This window comes from Chionomys nivalis, chromosome 16 (genome assembly GCF_950005125.1).
Source record: "Chionomys nivalis chromosome 16, mChiNiv1.1, whole genome shotgun sequence".
NCBI classification, from domain to species: Eukaryota; Metazoa; Chordata; class Mammalia; order Rodentia; family Cricetidae; genus Chionomys; species Chionomys nivalis.
Genome location: NC_080101.1, coordinates 24719609 through 24738074, shown reverse-complemented (window position 1 = coordinate 24738074; position 18466 = coordinate 24719609). Strand labels below are relative to the sequence as shown.

General features: G+C 49.1%; 1 protein-coding gene across 3 annotated transcripts in view; it reads left to right on the top strand.

Annotated features, from left to right (window-relative positions):
• The window catches only part of Tmod1 (tropomodulin 1), an 82929-nt gene that overhangs the window by 55461 nt on the left and 9002 nt on the right, over nt 1-18466 (top strand). For 2 of the 3 annotated variants that reach the window (XM_057790353.1, XM_057790356.1), the window contains 3 exons: nt 1845-1988; nt 13279-13423; nt 16900-18442. In XM_057790353.1, coding sequence (XP_057646336.1) covers nt 1845-1988; nt 13279-13423; nt 16900-16964 — 354 coding nt within the window. In that variant the 3' untranslated portion in view covers nt 16965-18442. Of the gene's footprint in view, nt 1-1844; nt 1989-13278; nt 13424-16899; nt 18443-18466 lie in introns of those variants that run through there. The other variant, XM_057790354.1, reaches the window with a different exon arrangement.

Genomic DNA, 18466 nt, shown 5'->3' with positions numbered 1-18466 from the left:
AGGTGCTAGAGCCCTGCAGGTTGCACTGCCTGCCTGGCGCTCTCTCCTACCCTCTGTTCCCCTTTTGTGACCCATCACCCAGGATCTAACGCATGACACATAGCTCGACAGGGTTCCAGGGCCTCCCAGTTAGCAGCATGCACAATTCATGGCCTGGCACACCTGCCCACTGGTTGTTAAACTGGCTGGTGGTTAGGTCAGGCCAGGCGTTTCCTGGGAGAGAGTGTTGCTGGTGAGGCTCAGGGAGACCACTCTACACAGGTCGGGAACAGATTGGTCATAGAGAAGCTGACACACCACCTCTTGGCATGCTGGACTGCGGGAGCCAAAGGAGGAAAGTGAACAGCATGAAGGCTCTCTGGGAGCTGGGTCTCTGGCAAGCTGGGGGAGCACAACAGGGCAGCCTTTCCTGGCATCACTTCTGACTCCCTGGCACACAGATCACAGTGTCCCAGGTCTGTCGGCTGCTGGTATCTTCTTTCCCCATGACGCATAGTTTCCCCCAGCTGCTAATTACCTCATTTCCTTCAGAGGCTCCGATTGTCATCTATACCCCCTGGCTAGAACCCTCTCAAACGTGCTGAGGGCCATCTGAGCTGTACTCTGCAAGCCAGCCCTGTACTCTCTGGGGCTCAGAGAAAGACCATGGTGACATTTCAGCAGGGCCATAGAGGAGACAAGCCAAGCATCCACTGGGGATACAGAGACTCACGGGGGGGCCCTGGTGATCATTGTTTGATGGCCTACTGTGTGCTGGGCACTATGTTAAGATGGGCAGTGGTGGTGCACGCCTTTAATCCCAGCACTTGGGAGGCAGAGACAAGCAGATCTCTGTGAATTCGAGGCCAGCCTGCTCTACAAGGGGAGTTGTAGTACAGGCCCCAAAGCTACAAAGAAACCATGTTAAAAAGCAAAACAAAACAAAAACAAACAAAAGAACAAAACAAAAAACATATTAAGCTACATTTTCAGCCCATGAAGGGTAGAATGTCTAGTGGTGAAAACACACCAACGATAAACACGAGGGGTGTGAGACCCAAGGGAGATAGCTCAGTCAGTAAAGTGCTCCCCCTACAAGCATGACAACCTGGGCACCATATCGAAAGCTGGGCACGGTGGCTCACTTGTAACCATAGCGCTACAGAGGTGGACACAGGAAACCCCTGAGGCTCCCTGCCTACCAAATATAGACTGACCAAGGCAATAGCTCCAAGGCAATGAGAAAGATGCCCCCACAAAGGAAGATGGTATTTATGAAGATGACATCGGAGTTGTCTTCTGACCTTCGCATGGACATACATATACCCGCACATATGTGAGCATGCACATACACATGCCTGCATATACATGAACATGCACACACAGACACAGATGCACACAGACACATTTACGTGCATGCACACACAAAATAATAACAAATGGAGACTTGAGTGAAGGAGATGTGGATAAGTTCTGAGGTCACAGGGAGCAGGCCCTGGGTAGCTGGGGTGTTAGCAAAGCTCTTGGAGCCAGAGGCACTGAGAAAGGCCTTGAAGGATGAACAAGACTTAGCCAAGAGAAACAGAACTTTCCAAGTGGTCAAATGAAGCAGAGAAAGGCTGAGGGGTGGGAAGGCACTGAGCATGTGCAGCAAACCCAGAGGGCTAAGGCTGCACAGGGAAAGAGAAGCAGCTCCAGAGGTCTCTGAGTACTGATGAGCCATCTCCTAAAGGGGTGTTAGGGGGCCATGGCAGGTTGCGGGAGAGCAGACACAGAGGCATGCTTCGAAAGGCAGCTCCAGGGACTGCCTGGATCTGCTCCGACTTTGCCCAGGGTAACTCATGGGTCCTGCTTTTCTCTCGAAGGCACTTGCTGACATGCTGAAGGTGAACAAGGTGTTGAAGACACTGAACGTGGAATCCAACTTCATTTCTGGAGCTGGGATCCTGCGCCTGGTGGAAGCTCTCCCACACAACACCTCTCTGGTGGAACTGAAGATCGATAACCAGGTGAGTCGAGCGGGGTCTTCACCTGCCCGCGTGCTGCTGGTGGAGCAGAGGACTCTGGTGACTGATGTTCTAGAGCCCACTGTGAGCCACCTCTAGGTGTTCCTGTCCCGACCCCCACCCCCACCCCGCCGCACTACCTTCTTTCCAGCGCTGTGCCCATGAGTGGTGGGAATTCACACCTCAGCTCCAGCCTTGGCCCTTGGCTTTGAGACTGTCCTTACTTAGACCCAGAGCAAAGGAACATACTTCTAAACCCTGTGTGTCACCTCAGTCGTTCTGTTGAGGAACCTGAGACGTAGAGGGCATAGATCCCACAAGCCACGGGGCTCTTCACCAGTGACACCCCCATTTCCCTCTGTCCCTGTGCTTGAGATGGCTTTTGAGTCTCCTCCACATGGCACCTCCCCTGTCTATATTCCACAGAGCTCCTGCTTCTCTGGCTTCCATGGTCCAGTCAGTTCTTTGCGGGCAACTCTTTTGGTCTTGGTTGTCTAAGAGAAAGTTAATAACTGGAACTGCACGCGGCAATAGCTTGGCTGTTGGACAGTTGCGGGTTGCTATGGGGGTGGGAGGCTCAGTGCCGCCGTGTGCCCAGCATCTCTGATCTTCATCTCCCACTGTAGGATGCGGGTGTGGTCAGCCTCTGCTGAAAGAGGCTAAGAGAGGGGTGACTTCCTCAGGGTCACACTCAGCACTCAAGAGGCAAGATTTGAACCCACAGCTCCCCAACCCCAAAGCCCACTTTCTATCCCCGACTGCCCATTGCTTCCTTGACTAAGTCACTATCTTCTTTATAGACGGGGAAGACTGAAATTTTCTCTGCACTAACAAATGCGGCTGAATGGCTGTTGTTTGTTTGGAGGAAAGACTGGGGGGGGGGGATACTGTGAAATTATTGTGCCCAAGCAAGACCATAAATTACTTTCTTTTTGTAAGATGTGGCAGACAGAAAGTGCCTAGAATAAAAATGAGATTAATTATAATGAGCTTGTGAGTCTGTCACAGTCAGAACTAAGCATCACCCGCTTCCAGAGGCCTCGTCCTCGACATGGCTTTTAGAAACTTCCCAGCTTGCTCCCACTCCTGTCTCTGCTCCCATGCCATAGACTTCTGGAACATCCTATGCCCCGCCTGCCCATTCCCTGCCTAGAAAACCCTCCTCTTGCTTCAGGTGACTTTGTGTTGCATGGAGTGTGCTAAAGCATCCTGGGCCAGCATAAAGGGCTATGTGCGTTCTCTGCCTGGCTGCACCTCAGTGATACACTTGGTAGGTCGGCTTTGAATCGCCTGGGCTAGCAGGAGTGTAGCTGGTGGGAAGTGTAGACACTACATCTAAGTCCCTCCCTCCTTCCTTCCCTCCCTTCCTCCTTCCTTTCCTCTCTCCCATTTGGTTTTTGAGTCATTATACCCCTGCCTTTCCTGCTTAGCCTCCACAACTCCTCCAAGCCTTGCTGCCCAGACAGAGCTAGGTGTTGTGGTTCCCTGGCCCTTCAGCATCCACATGAGCTCCTCAGAAGGTGGTGCCGTGTCAGAGTCTTCTCCTTATCTGAGTGCCCAGCCTGGTACCTGGGCCTCATGGGTAAACAAATGTGTCCCAGATGGTTGGTTATGCTGTTCACTGCAGAATGAGAGGGGGCAGAGAACAACTCTGCAAACTGTGTGCTGGAGAGAGAGCACTGTGTGCTGGAGAGAGCGCGCGTTTCTGATGTATAGAAAGAGGCTGCATTAGTCAGTAGTCTTTCTGTCATGTAAACTTGCAGCTGCACTGGGCTGGGCATCTTTCGTACGCTGGTAACCTTGATGCTGCATTGACCCTGACCATCTCTGCTATTGCTGACCTGATCCCCTGAAGGTGGGAAAGGCAGAGCAGATGGATCACAGCCTGCAACAGCACCCTCCCTGCCAGCCTGGCTATTCTTGTGACGTCTGTCCTGGTCAGGAAGGAGTCAGAGCATCAGCTGAAACTTGACTCCCAGGGCAGACCCTCAACCAAGTGGTGACTGATATCAAGCCGCCCACCTTCCCCGTTCAGCTGTATTCCACCTGTGCCCCTGGGGCATTAGAGACTTTGTGCTGACCATTGCCTTCACCCTGGCCAGACACCCCAGTGTAAAAACATTCACTGCCTGGCTTCAGCTTCCCCTCTTGTAAATGAGGATAATTAGCCACTGTCCTAAGGTGCTACAGATCTGGAGACCGACACCATTGGTGACTTTGAGAGTAACTGTGCAGGTTGTGATCTCACACACTACCCAGAGGTTGAGTGCCCACAGGAAGCACGCTGGCTGCTTTGTGTCCCTGTGCTCACCCTGATTCTGACTGCCATATGGACTGTGTCACCTGCCTCAGGTCACAGAATTAGTGACCGAGGAAGATCCTGGCTCAGGTATATATGACTCTAAAGCCCCCACACAGTGTCTGTTGGGGTTCTAGAAGTGACTGGTTTCGTGAGGTTAGCCTGGCCTTTCTCTTCCTCATCCCCTTGGCCATGCTGGCCTCTGCTAAAGCGAGGCTCCGATTGAGTCTTCTAGGAAGCACACTGGGTAGGAGGGGAGACAGGTGCATCAGGTGCTCTTGTAAGCCACAGATGTGGTAGAAGTGGGTGAGGTCCAGTGGAGGGATCAGCCATAGTCAGGAGCAGGCCAGGGCGGGTGTCAGGGAGAAGGTGGTAGAGAGTGGAGAGTGTATCAAAGGGAAATCGGAAGTCAGGGTACCCAGGAGAAAAGAAAATAGAGAAAGGGCTGGGGAGAGCTCTCAGCCCATCTAGGCAGGACTCTGGGGGCCCAGAAGAAGCCTGTGAGGATGAAGAGGCAAAGGGACTTGTGGGTAACCCTGTAGGTTCTGCTCTGACAGGGTGGCTCCTCCTGGACCAGTGAAGAGAAAGCTAAGGATAGGAGGCCAGCAGAAGCTACAACCAAGACTTCTGGTTCTGGGGTGACACTCCTACCTAAGTGGGGGCCTCAGGCTGTAATGGGCCTGGTGGGGAGGGGCTGAGTGGATGAAGACTGTGGATGAAGCCTTCAGGTTGGAGGCGTCCCTGGCCCAAGCTCAGGGAAAGGCCATGCATGCGTTGCAATGTGTCCCAGGAGGTCTGGACACAGTTGTCTTCTCGTGGTGACCAGAGTAAAAGGGAGGGACCAGGAGGAGGTGACAAGTGGCATTGATTTATTCCTCCTCCTTGGTTGGTCACGGAGGTCCTTGAAGGCCAGAGCATTTGCCTCAGTCCTTGGAATTGTAACCTGTGTTGAGAGACTCTCCTTCTGTCTCCTTTTACGGCCAAAGAAAGGGACTTGGGGCATTCTACACAGGGTGACATGAATTCTGAGGCAGTTTGTTTACTAAGTGCTTCCCGTTATCTCCAGGCAATGTTCTGCTTCTGCCCAAAACTGCCCTAAATCCGACAAGGGTGGGGAGCAGCCTCAGGGGCCCTGAGCTGGCCTGAAAAGCTCTGAGAGTGGCTGACCAGTGTTCTTGGCAGTGGGGAAACTGAGAAGGAGGGGACTTGGTTTAGTCAAGGCCATTGTCCAAGACAGAGCTGGGTTAGACTGTCAGCATCCTTGCTACACCCTATCTGGCCCACGAAGTACGCTCTAACCACAGGGTGCTTGGAGATCCCCATCCCCAGCTGTATCACCCCCCAGGCCTGCTCTGCTTTCTTGAGCCTCCTCTTGCCTCCCAACAGTGTCCAGCAGTCCCTCCCCAGTCCTTCCGAGTCCCTCTGAACAGGTAAGACCTGGAAACATGACCCCTCCAAATGAGGATGTATCTGCCATCTGGGCATATTGGTTACAATCCCCCTTTCCCCTCCCCTGTGTGTCAGGGACACTGCTTGATATTTTGGACAGGAGCCATAGGAAGTGGATTATGCATTCATGTTGTTTTTCCAAGTTAATCTGTTTGTGTCTGGTTTTTCTCTAATTTAACGCTGTCTGGGAGTATATCTGTTATCTATAGTTATGTAACGAATGACCCCAAGACTTAGCCTCAGAGTTCTGGGATAAACCAATACTCAGCAAATTTGCTCAATTTCTGAGTGACAAGAATCCAGGGCCGCTGAGCTGGCTAACTTCCTCCAGAACATGTCATTCAAGGCAAAGAAGAAAGTTCCAGCTGTCTTTGATGACCAACCTTGAAACCTGAGCAAAATCTACTCTGACATTTTCTTTTAGAAGTGAACCAATAGGCACCACACACACACAGGAAGGAGGTGGACGAGGCTCTATCTTTTGAGGGAGCTATACCAAAGAATTTTTTAGGGAGCTATACCAAAGAATTTTTCAGGTCTATTGTTAATAATTCTTTGATGATATCAGAAAATATATTGTGATCATATTCATACCTAACTCCTCCCAGATTCCTTCTCTACCTCCCTACCCACCTTGTTTTTTGATAAAACATAACCTAGTGGGACCCTCTCTCAAAACAAAACAAAACCCACGGACAACACCATTCAAGAAAACTGCCTCTCCTCCCTTAGACATCAACTGTCAATAGCTCCTTAGCTAGGGGAGGGACTTGTGAGTCCTCCTCCTCCTCCATGTTAGAATGCTGACTGGCTTGGTCTTGTGCAGGCAGCCACGGCTGCTCTAAGTTCACAGTGCATTGGTCCTGCCGTGTCCAGAAGATGCTGTTTTGCTCCAGTCTTCCCTGACCTCTGGCTCTTAGGATCTTTCGGCTCCCTCTTCCTTAATGGTCCTTGAATCTTGGGGCATGGCACCAGATGGCACCAGATGGCACCAGATGAATGTCCCAGGTGTGACTGAGCGCTTCACTGACACTTACTCTCTGGACTTTGGTTCTAGGTTTCTGCCTTAGCCACTATCTATTGCAAAAAGCGACATCTCTGCTGAGGTGTGATGGCTGTACTAGTTTATGGATAGGAAGATACAAGAAGGGAGGGCTGTTGATGCTATGTCATTTAGCAGGTTAACAGCACTCAATTCAGCCCTGGGCTCTGGGTGCTTGCCAACCGTGGGTTCTTGGCCAGATTTACAGCACCAGGCATGTTTTTCTTCCCATGGAGTGGGCCTTAAATCCAATCAGAAAACAGTTGGTTCTCCCCAACACGTGTGCCTGTCTTACACCCGTGGACCTGTCTTGCCAGGACAGTAATTATCATAGTTCACAGGGTTCACAACAGGTAGGCTGTTAATGACTCCCCTGCCCTCTCCCCCGCCCCCTGGCAGCCTGCTTAGCCCTTTCAGGTACTAGGAAAGCTAGCCAGTGAGGAAGCATCTCCCTGGTCAGTATCATTTGCTGTCTCCATGTCCTGTGACCAAACTGTGAGGTGTCTTCAGGGATGTGGTTTTACCATCAGGTTCTGGTGAGCAATACAGAGCAATAGCAATAGCCTATGTTGTTTGGGGGGCATTTTTGAGACACCCCTGGAGAACAGCTCAAGGGGAGGAATTCCACATCTGGCACTAGGCTTTTTATTTGGCAACCTCTGGCTTCTGAAATAAGCATTATTACCTGTGTAAAATAACTCTAGTTAAATTCTTTTATATGAATATATATGCATATATATGTTAAGAGATTTTACAAATGGTATATTTCCATATGATTTTTAAAAAAAATTTTTTCCCTAGTGTCATCCCTCCACTCCTCTCTGTAGACTTTCTTAAGTCACTGACATAAACACCCTCTGTATGGTTTTGCATCATAGCACTTTGGTGAGAAAGGCCTTTCTAATCAGCAGAGCTACCCAAGGATAAAGCAGGTGTCTCAAGTGGTGAAATTCCTCCCCAGGGCTGTGCTATCAGAGTGGAAGAATTGGTAGCTTGCAATTAGACGAACGTGTATGCCAGTGAGAGGTAGCACTATGACTTCAGTGTTGACCAAGATACTCCCAGGACACCTTCCTGATGAAGTAGTTTCTTTTTAAAGTTTACTTTCTTCTTCTTCTTCTTCTTCTTCTTCTTCTTCTTCTTCTTCTTCTTCTTCTTCTTCTTCTTCTTCTTCTTCTTCTTCTTCTTCTTCTTCTTCTTCTTCTTCTTCTTCTTCTTCTTCTTCTTCCTTCTGAGACAGGGTCTCACTAAATAGCTCTGACTGTCCTGGAACTCACTATGTAGACCAGGTTGGCCTCCAACTCATAGAGATCCGCCCACCTCTACCTCCCGAGTGCTGGGATTAAAGGAGTGCCCCCACGACAGCTGGCGTGATGGTATTTTGCACATGTCAATCAGGTCACAACAAAGTATCCTGTCATCAAATGAGCTAAGTGAATGGCCTGCTGCCAGGATTTCAGCCACCAGTCCCACCTCATCGATCCTAGCACCTGAGACATTTGTCCTCTTCTCACCGGAGGGAAAACCCTCAGTTCGTAAGCATGTAAGCGTAAACATGAAGAGTTTTCCCACAGGTCCCAGAACTGACCAGTGGCAGAAGGAGCCGAACACAGGTATCTGTTCAGGGGTCTCTAGCTGTAACCTTGGGCCTCCAAGGAAGCTCAAAGACAGACACGGGACAGATAGAAAAGCCACAGGTGGCCAGGAGGGCAGAACTGCAGTCCTCTCATTGGGAGTTCGTGCAGCAAAGGGACCATACAGTGAAGGAGAGACCTCTGTCCCCAGAGGCAAGTGAATAGAAACAGCAGGAAGGCTGGGACTCCATGGCCTCTAAAACCTCACGGGGCAGCAGGCTGTCCTGCCATGTCCAAAGGCGTGCCCACCGTATATGCTTTCCGCAGAACATCCATGATGCCAGTTCAAAGTGTGCCCCTATCGCTGACTGTGGAACAGCCCCTCTTCCCCTGCAGAATCCACTGCGCTGCCATTTGTGGCACGAGGTGTGGGCACAGCCATCAACAGTCATCCACACTGCAGCATCTCAAGGGCATCCCAAGAAGCAGTTAAAAAAACAAGGCAGCATTTTTCTTGTGACTAGCTTGGGAAGACCTCTACAAAATAGTGAACGGAACAGGAAGTTGCAGAAAATAAATATGAGATGAATCTATTTAAGGGGGAAAGAGCAACAAAACAACCCAACCCTGTCTATTTCTGCCCTGTATCTTATCCCCAGCATAGCCATTGGCCGTGGCGGGGGAGGGGGCAGTCTATGGACAGGAGGATGATGGGAAGGGAGGGATGGTATGAAGGAAGACTGTTCACTTCTCTCTATCCAATCATTTGAATGTTAAAAATATTATATTTATCCACAAGTGATTTATTGAATCTGTAAGGAAGCCAGAGTCCTTCACTGCCCAAACTCTGCCAGCGCAGTCCTGGCAACCCAGTCCCTGGTCTGTCCCTCGGGGCTTCTTACTGCCTTTCACCCACTGTCAGGGTCTGAGGTCACTCTCCTGATCTTTTTATGCCACCTAAGCAAGCTATTCATAGGGTCACAGCCTGGAGCCCTGTGAGGTTTTAGAGGCCATGGAGTCCCAGCCTTCCTGCTCCTTCTATTCACTTGCCTCAGGGGACAGAGGTCTCTCCTTCACTGTATGGTCCCTTTGCTGCACGGACTCCCAATGTGAGGACAGCAGTTCTGCCCTCCTGGCCACCTGTGGCTTTTCTATCTGTCCCATGTTTGTCTTTGAGCTTCCTCCGAGGCCCGAGGTTATAGCTAGAGACTCCGGAGCAGATACCTGTGTTCATCTCCTTTGCCCCTGGTCAGTTCTGGGACATGTGAGAAAACTCTTTGTTCCTGTGCACTCCATTTTCCTGGCCTGTGACATGAAAGTTCTGTCCCACAGGTTGATGGTGAAGAGGTAGTGGGTGTGTCCCTCTTGTGGTGTCCTTGAGATTTTGCTTGGCACACTGTGATCGCTGCTGAGTAGTGCTGCCATAAAAATAAATCAGGCCTGAGCGGTTGCTTTGGTTCCCAGCAGCTCTTCTTCCCTCCTCTGGGAAGACTTCCCTGGAGTCCGAGAAGGAAGCAAGCAAGATGGTCCTTGGACATCTTACTCAGAGATATATGTGCCTTTTCTTTTTCAGTTCTGGGGATCAAACCCAGGGCCTGTGCAGACTACAGCTGCTCTCCCAGTTCTGCCCAGTAACTCAATATGCTCACTTTCTATCTTACACCTTAGTTTAAAAATAATGGTTTGAGGCCGGAGCTGTGGCTCAGGGGTAGAATGCATGCTTAGCATGCACAAACTCTGGGCTTGGTCCATGGTACCACAGAACAATGGAAGGGAGAGAGGGGAGGGAGGGAGGGAGGGAAGGAGGGAGGGAGGAGAGAAAAGGAAGAGAAAGAAAATAGAATAAGTGTGATTCAAGATTCTCACTCTAGGAGATCAGTCATGATTCGCTGAAAGAGTCTGTACCCCCTCACACATCCAGACATGTCTGCATACATCCCTGGGAGTCTCGATATCAACCTGAGAATCTAGACTTCTACAGCCCTTCCGGCCATCGATAAGGTCAAGGTCATGTCTCAGCTCTGGCATTAATAAACTAAAGGTCTGAAGTCTGGCTTCCATCTCTACATGCTTGTTTATTCTCAAGATAGAGAGGCTGTTTCCTGCCTCCCCAAATGTAGGCAGAGAGAGACAGAGAAAGAGAGAGAGAGAGAGAGAGAGAGAGAGAGAGAGAGAGAGAAGATATTGCTGTGGGAATAAAGGGGAGAGAGTTCAGGCAGCATTGCCTATGGTTTGGGACAGTATACAGTGGACAGACAGCTCTCATAGACATGGCCCTTCCTTTCCACTAGGTCAGACCCATGGTTTTGACCTAGCCCACTCCTATCCAGTAAGGGTTTCTCAGCAAGTACCCTAAAGAAGAAGCCACATTTCCTGCTCCACGAGGTAGCCAGGGAGTTAGCAGCCCTGTCTAAGGTCCTCAGATGCATGCTGCCCCAACAGGTTTTGCTATCCATGCCTCAGGACTGTGCTGAGCCCTCTAAGGACAAGCCCCAGCTCTTGCTAGCATCCTTAGGAGCCTTGTCACATGGGCAGATGCAGTTAACCAGTGTCCTGCCTGTTGTGGTCAGTTAGCCCAGAACTCAGCATAGAGGAGGTCGCCAGCAAGGGCCTTGACCACACTTCTAGCTTGTGACTTTGCTCGTGGGGCTGTGGTATCCTCTAGTCCCATGGGTAGTATTATGTACCAGTGTGTTCAGTTCCACAGAGCTTAGTGGAGAGACACTGGGAACCCTGTGTAGGTGGGCATTTAGGGTGTTTGTGGGTTTAACTGCTATGAATAAGACTGGAAGAATTACTGTGCATGGGTGGAATTGCTGGATCATAAAATGCCACATCTACCTTTGAATGAATTGCCAAGCTTCTCTACAGCAGCTGGGCCATTCCCTTATCTCTTCAGTGGGTCCTACTCTCTCCATATCCTTGCTGCCACCATCTTTCCCAGGGTCCACAGCCCAGTGTTCAGGCAGTATTGCCTATGGTTTGGGTTGCATTCTGGTTAGTCACTGACAAGAGTGAGCGTTCCCTGTGCCTACTGGCCATCCATACATCTTCTTTATTAAAATTTTACATTATGAGTGTTTTGCCTGGGTGTCTGTCTGTACACCAAGTGTGCACCCATGGAGGCCACAAAGTATTAGATCCCGTAGGCCTGGAGTCTCAGGTAGTTGTGAGCCACTGTGTGGTTGCTGGGAATTGACTGAGCCCAGGCCCTCTGGAAGAACAGCCCGTGCTCTTAACCCCAGAGCCATCTCTCCAGGTCCTCGTACATCTTCTTTAAGGAATTTCTGTTCAAATACTGTGGCCGCCTCTAAAGGATTTATTGGCATTTTCTTTATATAATCTGGATACTAACCCTTATCAGATGTATAAGCTACAGCTTTTCCCATACCATGTTGTCTTCTTCACTCCCTGCCCGTGTGTGTGTGTGTGTGTGTGTGTGTGATGTGTATATGAAAGTGCACCTGCCCATGCGTGCACCTGTGAACCCAGAGGTCAACATCAGCTGTCTCTCTATTGCTCTGAACTTTCAGGATCTTCCCTATTCCATAAGCATAAATGACTTGCATGTGGGATCCAATTTGTTTATTTTCACCTTCCGTTGTTTGTGCTATAGGTGTCACGCCTGAAGAAATATTGCTAAGGTCATAAACATTTACATCACTACTGTGGTGTTAGTTCTCACAGTTAGGCCTTTGGGTGTCCTCCTCCACCTCCGCTTTATTCCCTTGAGACAGGGTCTCTTATTGAACCTGGAGATCATGAGGGATTCTTGGCTGGACTGGTGTCCGGCCAGCCCCAGCGATCCTGCTGTCTCCACCCAGCACCCAGCGCTGGAGTGACAGACACACACGGCCCTGCCTGGCTATCTACACAGATGCTGGGGATCTGCACTCAGACCCTTGCGCCTGCACAGCAAGCACTTTTACCCACTGAGCCATCCCCTCAGCCCCCTTCGAGCCCTTTGGAATCAATATTTATGTCCCGTGAGGATCTAGATTCATCCTTTTGTTTGTCAACACATCGTTTCACCAAATTTTCTTCGTGCCCTTTGTAAGGCGGTCTGGATGGATGTGAGGGTCCTATCTGGACCTCTTCTGTCTCACATCAGCACCACAGTTAATTACCATGGCTTTGGAGTCGTTTGAAGTCAGAGTTTGACTCCTCTAGCTTTGTTTTCACTGTTCCGAGGTCACTTGCATTGATGTTGGATTTCCAGACTGCTTTGTCCATTACTGGGGGGAAGAGACAAAAGAAGGAGAGCTGAAATTTGGCTGAGGGTCCTATTGATGTCACAGGTCAGTTTGGTGGCATTGCCTCACCAGCAGCAACAGATTTCTGGCCCGTGAACATGGGCTCTTGGTTTACATTCATAGGTTTTCTTTGACGGCATTCAATGCCATCCTGTAGTTTTCGGTGTCTTCTTTCTGTCAACATGATCTTACATATGTTGTTCTTTTTGACATTACTATAAAGGACTGTTTTGGGTGCTTATTTCTACAGTGTAGAGATGCAGATGGCTTTTGTTTACTGCTCTTATTTTCTATAAGCTTGATGAACTGGTTAGCACTACTGCGTGTGTGTATGTGCTTGTGTGTGTGTGCCAATATTATAACATCTTAATATGCACCCTCCTTTCTAATTTAGATGTCTTCCTTTTTTTGCTGAATTATCTCGATCAGGTCCTCTAGAACAGTGCTGCTAAAAGCGGACATGGTGGCCTTTTCCTGATCGTTGGGGAAAGCTTTTGATCTTTAGCCATGCAGTGTAATGCCAACTTTATTTCTATCCCAGCTTCTCTACATGGCTTCCCTCTTAGAGTGCAGGTAACATCCCCACACAACACTCAGGCTTCCATGTAGAGAGGTAGTTTAGGTAAAGCACATGTGTAATTATTGGTATTTTGTTCTTTTTTAAAAAAAACCAAAGAGCCAGCCCTTGGGCAACAAAGTGGAAATGGAGATCGTGAACATGTTGGAGAAAAACACAACGCTTCTGAAATTTGGCTACCACTTTACCCAGCAGGGGCCCCGGCTGCGGGCATCCAACGCCATGATGAACAACAATGACCTTGGTGAGTCCACACCTGCCTTCTGCCTGCTTGTTTGCCCTTCTCCCCCACATTTTGCAGGGTTTGTCAGGGAAAATCCTACAGACACCCCTGACTCCAGGTTCATGAGATCAAACTCCTGACTTTCAGGAGAATCACATCTTGTTCTGTGTTTAGGCATGACTTCCCCCAGTCTGTGAGCTGCCTGTCTTCAGGACCAAGGGCAAATGCCTTCCCTTCCTCCATAGGCTGAACCCAGAGCTCAAACCAGCATCTTGGCTGGAGGAAATGAAATTTAATGGTGCATGGGCTCATCCCAGGTCTGCTCCTCTCCTGAAGACCCTTCTCTAGGTCACACTGGTTTTTGTTCACAATCCCAAAGCTCTTAGCCAACACCATTACTAAAAGCCATAGCCCAGGAGATGCCACGTGGCTCCCAAGGCAAAGTTGGAAATGTGTGGTTCATAGGAAAGTAAAGGCAGGGTCAGCAAGATGGCTCAATGAGTAAAGGTACTCATGGAACAAGCTTCGACAAACTGAGTTCAGTCCCTCGGACCCACAGAGTAGTCCTCTGATCTCCACATGCATGCACGTGCATGCTTGCGCTTGCACACACACACCACTAAGAATAAATAGAAATACAATGTAAAAGCGAGTTACATTCCATCTCTGCTGAATTACCATTTCCCTCATTTCTCTAAATAGAGAGAGAAAACATCACAGTCTCTTGGTGACAGGCTGCACCAAATACCTGTGCAGTCGACATCAACCATCCACTGGCTCCCACGAGCCGATTGTTCACGCGTCCTGGGTGTGGTTGCTTATTACATGTTCCCGATGATGCTCAGGAGAGCAGGGTCTGGTGTGAAATGAAGGCAGCATGATTCCCAAGGCCCCAGGAGTGTGGGGGAGGGGGAGCAAGTCACGCAGCAGGTCTCTATGGTTACCTTGATTGAGGGGGACATTTACCCTGAGTGTCATAAAACCATAACAGACTAAATTACGCTCCATCTATTGGAGGACAGTAGGCAATGTGCTAACTTAACAAGGAAGCTGATCTCTGGAGCAAATGATGAAGCCAAATGAGTTTTAAAGATGGTCTTTGGTGAGGTTTTCATCAAATCCTCACTGCCAAGGCTCTCAAGAAAGGAGCCTAAAACCCTGAAGCAGGGGTTTGGGTGATGATCCAAGGCTGTCAGATCTTCATTGAGTTGAGTGAGCACTGGAAAGGCAGGCACTCACAGACCCCGCCCAGAACTCAGACTTACAGGCACTTCCAATCAGTTCTTCAACCCCAGGCGCCATCTGTCAAAGTTTTGAGGCCCGGGTGTGAGGGCACAGGCCCCTGCTCTTCAGCATGGCACAGCCCCAGGGCTGTCTGTTCCTTGCTTCCTTCACAGGCCACTTTCTCTAGAGCCTCGAGTCTAGAAAAATATACTTCTGTCTTGGTTTATCTGAGGTGCCATTATTTGAAAGAAAGTAAGATCAAAACATAAATGAGATGCAAAATTCTTACCACAGCACGGAAGTGATGGTTACACCGAATCATTGGGTGGGGCCAGCTTTCAGAGTATTGCAGACCCAGCTGTGACCTGGTTATGAACCAGTACCTAAAAACCCCGAGTATTGGGGGCTTGAGAGATGGCTCAGAGGTTAAGAGCACTGGCTGCTATTCCAGAGTTCTGAGTTCAATTCCCAGCAACCATATGGTGGCTCACAACCATCTTTAAGGAGATCTGGTGCCCTCTTTTGGTGTGCAGGCATACATGAACACCAGGCAGACAGAACACTGTATACATAATAAGTAAATAAATCTTTAAAAATTAAGATAAAAAAATCCTAAATATTGTTCTGAAAAACAATAATTTCACATTTTCCCTAGTTACAGATTAAGCGTCTGACAGGATCCTCATGTCCACCATCAGAGGCCAGTGAGTAAGGCTGCAATCCTTGCCCTGTAAAATGGCTTTCTTCTCTAAGGCAGGGGGCTGAACTTGTGAGCATCAGATGAGACACGGACATGTAGCCAAACTACTGAGAGAGGCACAAGGCTGAGGCTCAAGATGAGTAGCGAGACTTGGCTCCATCTGGTTCTAGCTTTATTTTTTTTGTTTGAGACAGTTTCATGTAGATAAGGCTGGTCTTGAACTTGCTATGTCTCAGAGACTAGCTGTGAAGTCTTGATGCTATTACATCCACCTCACAAGTGCTACGATTACAGGGGTGTGCTACCGGTAACATCCAGTGTATCACTGGCTTTCTGGCTTTGAGCAAACATCATATCCTTGCTATCATTTTCCTTATCTGTGGCATGGAAATGACAGCATGCAGAGTTCAGAGCCTTCAGAGGGGCTTCTGTTCAGGTTGGTGGGTGACGCCACACTGGGTATGGAGAGCCACAAGAGCAGCTCGCAGGCATGCTTGCACAGCGAATGTGGGGGTGACAGGCTCATCTGTAGAAACTGCACATCCAGACAGCCCTCTCCCATTCTTTAGGTTTTGGTTTTTGATCCTGTGTGGATTCCCAAACTGTGTGACACTTTCAGTCACCTCCAGGAATTGGATTAGACTGTGTCTTTCTTCCAGATTGCCTCCCCATCTGGTTGGCTTGCCTTCTTCTGACTTGGGGCTAGGGAAGTGGGTAGAGACCCATGCTGGGTAACTGTGAGCCTGAGACCTGTTTGTGGCTCTTGGCCACACCTGCACAACTACCTGCTCCATCTGAGTCACGTACAAGTTGACAGGGTGGTGGAGCTCATGGGCTCTTATCGGGTGGCTGCACAGCCACCTCAGCCTGGGAACTGAAAGTCATCTTTGACTAAAAGGTAGCAAGGGTCACCCACCTCTACCACATCAACAGACCCCTTGATTTTAATCTACCACTCTATAGCCTTCCCTGACCTTGTGTTTTCTCGTAGTGAATCTAGCTTGCTTCTTAGTCATCTGCCAATATCATGTTTTCTCTTGTTACACCCAAGGGGCCTTTGTCCCTGCCAGCCCTAGCCATAAGCTTCTATCTTCTGTTTGCAACTTCCTGGCTCATACTTTCTTCTCTATAGGTTTAACTGTCATGTGAACAGTATTTGAAGCATAAATTGCCTTGCTCCTAGAGGGATGTCACTATTAAAACATGAGGGGGCATGACAGTTTGAGGCACTTTTCAGTTACTGGCATTGGCAGGAGGCAGAGCAGGCATTCCCAGGAGCAAGGGGAAACATTTCAGCAGGCTGACACTCCAGTCCTAAGGCTGGCTAAAGTTAACCCTGCTCAGAACCAGTCTTCAACTGTGGAGCCCCTGTAAGCAAAGGCAAACGGTGTGTGTGTGTGGTCAGCCATTTAGAAGAGATATCCACCCTACCATAGATTCCCATCAGTAACCAGGGACAAACATCCAGCCTTCTTGTAACCGTCCTTGACAAGCAGGCTCTGACCTTGTGGACCAGTGCTACTAGGGACTGGCAAGGATAGCTGGCTCATCTCTCTTCCCCATTCCTTTGCAGTGAGGAAGAGGAGGCTCGCAGACCTGACGGGACCCATTATTCCTAAGTGCCGTAGTGGTGTCTAGTGTGCAAAGGGAAGCCCACGCCTGTGAACTGGACATGTTCTACCAATAATCCATGTTCCCCAGTGGAGACCAGGAGGCAAATGCTGGCGTGGAACTCTTGTGGTTAAGTTCTTTGTGCACTAAGGTTTAGGTTAACTAGTGACTGTAGTCGGACCTTTTATAAAATATGGTCAATGTGAAGTTTTCTTTAGTCACAGAAGTTCAGTCTGGTTATTATTTAAAATGAAGAAGCCCTCAAACTGGCAGATCTTGCTGCAGATAGCATGACAGTGGCAGTGAGAGCCCAGAAGTCCCCTTGGTGGCCATGCTTTGGTGTTTAGGTGCATTTACAACATGGGACACATCAACACAGAACACTCCTCCCAACTAGTCTGGAAGCGCTGTAAAATACTTTATTACAGGTTTGGTCACAGCAGCTCAGTAAAAAGAACAGATAATCATGATTTTTCAACCCCACTTGAAACTTTAACCTCAAGATTAAAGCTGCCAAATTGATTCCAGGATCAAACCCCTTCCCCCCAAGAATCAAAGACAAGCTACAGAATCGTCTAAGAGTCAGAAAGATACAGGATTCCTTCTGCCAGGTAAGAGAAGGGGGAGAAAAAGGCAACGGTGAAATTTCAAGTTTTAAAATCTACCAGCCCAGGCAACAGACATATTCCTGAGTGCTCTGTCCGAACACCTGGCATATACTCACTGCAGTCAGAAATCACTCTGTCTTTATTGAATGCCAACTTCATGATGGATGAAAACCTTTAGCCACAGGAAAACATCTTCCTATACCTCAGTGGGCAAATGGCTTACATGAGGCCAACGCCACTGGGAGAATTTCCAGTCCACTGTGGCTATGGCACATAGCATAGCCCTGCTTACAGACACCAAGTGCCTGCCTGGTCACTTAGGAGACAAATCAAATCACAGAGCTCTTGCCTACAAATGACGCCTCTGAAGGACAGCAGTGTACAACATCCAAACGGCAAGGAATTAGGAGCTCCTGGCCAAACACAAGTGATTACTCTGAACCCTAATTTCGGTGTTCCTACTGGATCCCTTTTTTTTAACACCACAGGAGTCAGTAAAAATGCTAAAACACATTGTTCTTGTGCCTTTTAATAGACCACAGTGCCAGTTAAACTAGTATTTTTGTTTGTTGCTTTGGGGAATGATTTTCCTTAGGGATCCAGCCAATATTACAATAATGACAAGGCTCAAAAGCTGTTGAGCACAGCCCAGGGGGCTTCTGACAAGGGAAAGTCCTGCACACTGAACTGTAATGCTGTGGACGGACAGTACAGGGTAACTAGAGGTGACGCCAGGGCCTCACCACTAACAGTGTCTAGTGAGGCTGCACATGGGCCCAGGAGTGGCACCAAGCTGCAGGGACGGCCAGCCCCACTCAGCTTCTCCTTGAGACACAACTGCAGCTGCATTCTGCACCACTGGAAACTGCAACATAATATTAAAGCCATTGGTCTATGTGTGGCTGTGTGTGCTTCTTAAAA